Here is a 6,318-nt window from a genome sequence, read left to right as displayed (position 1 = left end):
ACTATTACACTTCAACTTTTAACTATTAAATTTCAGCTTTTCCTTTTAAACAAAGTTAAAGTGAAACAACACAAAACACTGCAAACCACAACACAATAAAATATAAATTAAAATATGCAAAACAAAAAGAAGATGCACATCTCTGTCATATAGGCCTGGGATTTTTGTGGAGAGTGTTTCCTGCTTGGAATTGCATATATAGGATTCACTGCATGAATAAACTTTCTGAATCCTTTATCATCCGTAAATGAAATAGTCGTGGATGATTACTATACTTTCTGATGTGATGAGTTGTCTCTTGTCTTGCCCCTGGCTCTCTTTCTCTCTCTCTCCCTCCTGCTCTGTTCCTGTGCTACTGCGACTGTAACTACCGTGTAACTTCAAAGAGCCGGCTCTAAGAGCTGTTTCGTTCGCGACGCATCACTACTGTCCTGCAAAGGTAACGTGAGGAACAGTTTGCACATGTGATAACAAGGAGAAAATGTTAGATGTACTGGAATTTCAGCTTGCCTAATGATGTTCTCACCATGTACGTAAAAGTCCGTTCCACAACAGCCTGGGTTCTTTCACCATGAATTTGTGCAGCATGCCAACATTGTCTTTGTTGTACCAACTAATGAGAGGCCTTCTAGCTGGTTTTACGGCACCTAAAATGTATATGAGCACACATACAGTAACAGGAACGAGAGGCAGGCTGGTATACAAGTTTTCAGATTAAATAAATAAATTTTCTAGTCCTCATCAAAAACAAAAAAAAGACTGATTACCTTCAATGATGACATGCTGTAGACATGCTCCTGGAGTAACCTTCAAAATGTTAACCATGGAGAATTCTGGAAACATGGAGCACACACTGTAAATAAGACTGACTAATTAATAACTCGTGCATTTGCTTGTCCAGTAGTTATGTCTTTGTTGCGTGTTAATCAGCTCACTGTAAATGGATACTTTTCGGTGCAGTGCTAGCGATCACCAAGTTGCTATTAATTGTATAAATGACTGGTGAAATACTAAATCTTTCAAAGAACCAGTTTAGCTTGAGAAAAGAAAAGATATGTCCCTAACAGATCCTTGTGGATTTACATCAAGACAGATGCCGATGGCATGAGCTAAAAGAACACATCAGGAAGTAATCAAGAAACTCAAAAAGACTAAAAGTGCACAACAAAACAGCTAAAAACTGAATAAGAAAGGACGACGGGTTTCAGAAGGACAGAATAAACCTTACATAAAAGGTCATTGTTTAAATTTCTCACGCCCTCTTCTGTGAAATGTCAATTGCAGCCTGATCTCATACAACTCCCCATCAATAGCCTTGCATCTGTCCATTGCCACTATTTCTTCTTGCACAAATGCAGCCACTTCCAAGTTTGATTTTTTCCTTCAAAATACTATCCAGTTTACTCTTGAAATTTTGTTTCTATTCTAAAATGCCAATTTTTGCATTTTGGTCCTAATTCTCCATCTTAACTTCTTGTGCAAAAAGCCACAGGCTTCCCATCACCTACAGCTTTATAACAGCATTGCAAGTTTATATTTACAATGTGTAATGCAATATAGTGAAGAAAACTAAATGTTATAATATTGATATAAAGCTCACCTTGTAAATTTAAACTACTCTCCATCCTTTTGTGTTATTCTCTACCCAGGTTATTTCTTCAAATCTCTATATCTAATCTGAGAAGGGACCTTAACTCTTCCATCAAAAACACATGAGCTCTAATCTCTAATCAGGGTTAAAGTAAGATCCTTAGAGGTTTAGTCTTCCAATAAAGCTAATTACACAAAATTAACAACAATGACACACACAATCTACATCATATGTACACACATTATAATACAAAATCAAACACAACAAAATGCAACCAGGCACAGACTAGAGTACATTAAAATACCATAACAAAACAGCAAATTATTAACAGCTGCATCACTCCTTCGGTGAATTTAAAACGATGCCAATTAGACTCCAACACCTTTCCTCCTGCTTGGCAGCTCCAATAAATAGATAAATACATGTCAGCTTTGGTTAATGAAGGTGTGAATTTGGTAGTTCAAACTGCTAAATCTCTTTCAGGTCTGATCAGAGACACAGGACATCTTTATTCCAACAATTTCTCTGTGAAATGTATTTCTGGGGTCCAGCAGCAAAAACATCAAAACACAGTAAAGTGACTCAGGAGCTCAATAATATAATACAGTATGACAAAAAAAGACAATCCAGCTTACTATGGTAAGAGTTAGAGAAAGTTGGAGCACCAATAAGAAATAGAAAAAGCAAACAAACAAATGTGACTCCAAAGTATGAAAGAAAATGATTTTGGACACTAGCTGCTCTTGATCATTCTGGCATTAAAGTCAAAACCTCAACAAGCTACAGTCAGGCATTATTTGTTGGAAAGCGTAAATAAAATGTATTTGCATCTTATGAAGGTTCATTTCTGTGTTGTGCCTTTTAAAATACGGTGTGTTTACATGCTGTTATTCTCCAGATCGCTAGCAGCTAACAACAAGGTTAGCTGCTAGCCAGCTAACGTTGCCATGGTTCCAGTGACCTCTAAAGATTTTTTTTTATTATCCTTGAACAGTCATATAAGCAACACTTATTAGTTTATAAAACACAGATATTTCAACACGAATTAGAACTAATAATAAGTTTGTTTTTTAGCAGGAGGAGAGAGAGAGTTTGAGTTTGAGTTTGGAGTCTAGGGTCCTCCCAGCATAGGGTTAAAGTGGTTAGGTTTAGGATTAACCTCAGCTTTGGGCTTCAGGGATTAGGTTAAGTCCAGCATAGGGCTAAAACTGGTTAAGGTTAGGATCAACCTCAGGGTCAGGATGCTACATCAGTAAATGCACAATCAGTGACAGTGATATTGATGATAACAACAGCAACAATAGAAACAGTAATAAGAGACTATTATATACATATAGGGACTTTAGGTCCCTTTTCATTTAACCCTTTGGGTGTACTGTGTCTAATTTGGCAATCCAGACTCTCTCAGCCTTTCTCCTCTGCTGAGCTGTCCATCTGGGATTTGCCTGTATCATTGTGGCCCTGACAGATTCCCAGCCATGTGATAGGAAGTGTTTGACACATTTGTGTGTTGACACATTTTACATACACATTATATCTGTGCTGGGTGAATTTGGTCAGAAGTGTGTTACTTGTCTCATGTCTAAGGAGCTTGGAAAGAAAAGCGTCTGGACTTCTTTAAGACTTCTTTAACTTAAAGAAGTCCAAACGCTTTTCTTTCCAAGCTCCTTAGACTACGATGACCTGGATGACTGAGAACCTTCACAGACTTACTTGTCTCACCAACATACTGGATACCACATTTACTGGAGGTAATCAAATAAACACAATTATTAGAGCGTAGAGTAACTTTACACTGTGAGAGGAACACACTGGCATTTGAAAAGCTGCGCAACCATTTTTGGTGCTGAAAAAAATTGCCCCTGGTCTCTCAGTTCAGGCTCAGAGAGGTGAAACTTTCTAAAGGCAGCAATTACCTTACAATCCCTCCAGCATTTGGGTTTCCTGGACAAGATTTTAAAAATGGTTCTTAATCACTCTGACCAATTTGCATGTTGATGGGGCATATGTGACCACCACCGGCAGAATAGCAGATAAATCAATGGGTTTAGTCTGTAGGATGATTTAAGGCATTTTCTTAGAAAAGAGTGACAGTACCCTCTAGTGGCGAGAGCTGAAAATAGAATTTCAGTGGCTGCTCTAAAGTCAGTTTGCTGGGTGCAGATTCTATGGAATCGTAATAATTGGGACTTAATTAGACCAGCAAACGTGCGCTTTGGATGAAAGCTCGTTTTAAACAACAGAGCATGTGTGTCCGTGGATTTAAAGAATACTTTAATGTCCAATTTATGGGTTTGTGAGAAATTTCGGCCTTTGAAGGTGGTTGTTTCCAAAAAGTCAATTGTGGTTTTGTTAATTGTAGATTTGAGTTTGATTGAAACATTATGGTTATTCAGAGTACTCAGAAACATGTTGAGAATGTTGCCACACACCCCAGATATCATCAAGAAACCTGTAATAGTGTAATGGATTTTTGACACATTTTGAATGGGCCGCAGTTTCCCATTCAGCCATGAGTATGTTGGCATATGCAGGGGCAAATTTCTTTTTACAAATAAAAGGGACGGCCATGGGCAAGAAGTCCATTAATCTTCATTTAGTTTTTCCCTGGAAGTGAATTCATACTGTTAGATGTTACTGTTAGAAGTTAGATGTGGATTTATTCTACCTAGCTCTTCTTGATTCTTCATTATCACCGTGGCATTGTTGGCCTATAGAGTCTATAAGAGTTGCAGAGATTATTAAGGCACTTGGAAATGGTGGGATGGAACATTTGTCACTGAAGGGTAAAAGTTTAATATGTTACACATGTGAAACTTTTATAAGTCAACGGTGAGGTGTATTTGTAGGAAATGGTCGTTTACTAACATTGCATTCTCCTCCAGAATAAGAAATGAAAATAGTAATAAAAGGAGAATAATGTGGACTAACTCAAAGCAAATGAGTGAAAGGAGTCGAATAATATCAGCAATGAGGGCTGTGCAGCAGTGGATCCCAGAGCAAACTTCTTCAAGACCTGGAACAATGTGAGATGTGATGGCCAAATAAAACAGATTTATTAAAAAGCACCAAAATATAGGAGGTATCATTTCTGTAATGAGGCATTCTTAAACAGATAGTAGTATTTACAACAGTAAAGTGAAAGCAAATGAGTGATAGATAGTAGTATTTACAGTAAACAGTAAATACTACTATCACAGAAATCTCTTTAAGCATTTAAAGTATTAACACTTTCAATAATATAACTGTTTTGTGAATTGTCAGTATATATTTTGAATTACATTCAAGTTCAAAAGAAACTTGAATGTAACTCCTTGTCAAACCTAAAGTCATTTCTCTTAATTTGCACAATCAGAACAACAAAACATAACAAAATCAACCAGAAGCTCAAGTGGCTGTTTAGAAGGATCAGCTTCTTCCTGACGTCCTCCTCACCTCCAAAAAACCCACCAGAGGAGCCTCTGCTTCACAACCAGCAGCTGTTATTTTTCATTTTCAATGTAATCATTTTATCCTGTTTAAAATTACACATTTTTAAAGAAGATCAGTGTTTCACTGTATGGTTGATTCTTTATTCATGTAAGTCCTTAAATGCATTCATGTATATGAATATGTCTAGTAGGCATATTGGCTTACTGACAGCCTCATATGGAGTTATTACACTGACTTCTCTTCATCCTATACTTTATTCTGCTCAGTACAATGTTAATATTGTTTTAAACAGTGATAATTCTATTGTTTTATACTGTAAAATAAAGCTATTGTCACTATATGAATATATATTAGCATCATGAAGTCAGCTGTGCTTTGCAACCAGATGTAAGCTGAAAATGTAATGCTAGGTTATTGTCAGAGTGCCCTCACTCCATGATCTTGTTCCCTATTTAATGGTGCAAGACAGTCAGAGTTTATGTGCCTCTTTCCTCTGTTCCCTTGACTATGATGCTTTAATGTATTTCTACATTTTATCTACAGAAACATTTATCAGTGCAAAGCTGTTTAGAAGATACTTACAATAAGCTGTCTGTTCCAAAGAGCTTGGAAGAAAGCGAGTGGCCTTTTTTCATGAAAACATTTCACCTCTCATCCGAGAAGCTTCTTCAGTTCTAAAACGAGCTGAATAAGATTAAATTTTGAGGATGAAATGTCCTCCTGAGGTCTCGACATTCTCTCTGCCAGTCAGATGACTTGTTTCTATTGACAAATCCAGCACACCTCAGAGCTTCACTAGCACATCCAAAGACTCAATATATTTTATAGAGTCATTCAATTGTTGGCCAAGTCCTGTGTGAAGACCCCTGAATCTGTAACTTTATGAATTAACCAATCGCTCTCTTTCTTTACTGGTAAATGTCTTAACAAGCGCATTGTTTATTTTCATCCTTTAATCACATTAAATGAGGGAGCTGTTCATATTTTAAACTACTATACAAATAATAAATGTCTTTATTGCCACAAAATTTAAATTTCATGTTGATTTCACGCGTTCAAGTTCAGTGTTTGCCCTTAATTATGTGTGACTGTCATCACATGCATCATCCAACATTAATTTCACACCCCTGGCTGAAAGGCAAAGACAAATATGGACACCTCACTGAAGAAAATAATTGTATTTCAAAGACAAAGTCAAAAATATCATCAGTTTGTCTGTATTGTGTGTAGTGTGTGGATGTGTTGTAAAGCAAATAAAATTCAAATAATCCCAAATGACCTGGAAGAATGAACGA

At 36.7% G+C, this 6,318-nt stretch overlaps 1 protein-coding gene across 1 annotated transcript; it reads right to left on the bottom strand.

Annotated features, from left to right (window-relative positions):
- Positions 1–315: 315 nt before the first annotated feature.
- LOC109200970 (mitochondrial ubiquitin ligase activator of nfkb 1-A-like) lies at positions 316–960 on the bottom strand. The gene is made up of 3 exons (XM_019356549.2): positions 768–960; positions 527–647; positions 316–431 (listed from the first exon to the last, which is right to left on the bottom strand). The coding sequence occupies exons 1-3, from the start codon at positions 841–843 to the stop codon at positions 395–397; spliced, it is 234 nt and encodes a 77-aa protein (XP_019212094.1). The 5' UTR covers positions 844–960; the 3' UTR covers positions 316–394.
- Between the last annotated feature and the right edge of the window lie 5,358 nt (positions 961–6,318).

The sequence above is a fragment of the Oreochromis niloticus genome, unplaced genomic scaffold (genome assembly GCF_001858045.2).
Source record: "Oreochromis niloticus isolate F11D_XX unplaced genomic scaffold, O_niloticus_UMD_NMBU tig00003531_pilon, whole genome shotgun sequence".
Classification (NCBI taxonomy): Eukaryota; Metazoa; Chordata; class Actinopteri; order Cichliformes; family Cichlidae; genus Oreochromis; species Oreochromis niloticus.
This window is presented reverse-complemented; position numbering and strand designations above follow the sequence as displayed.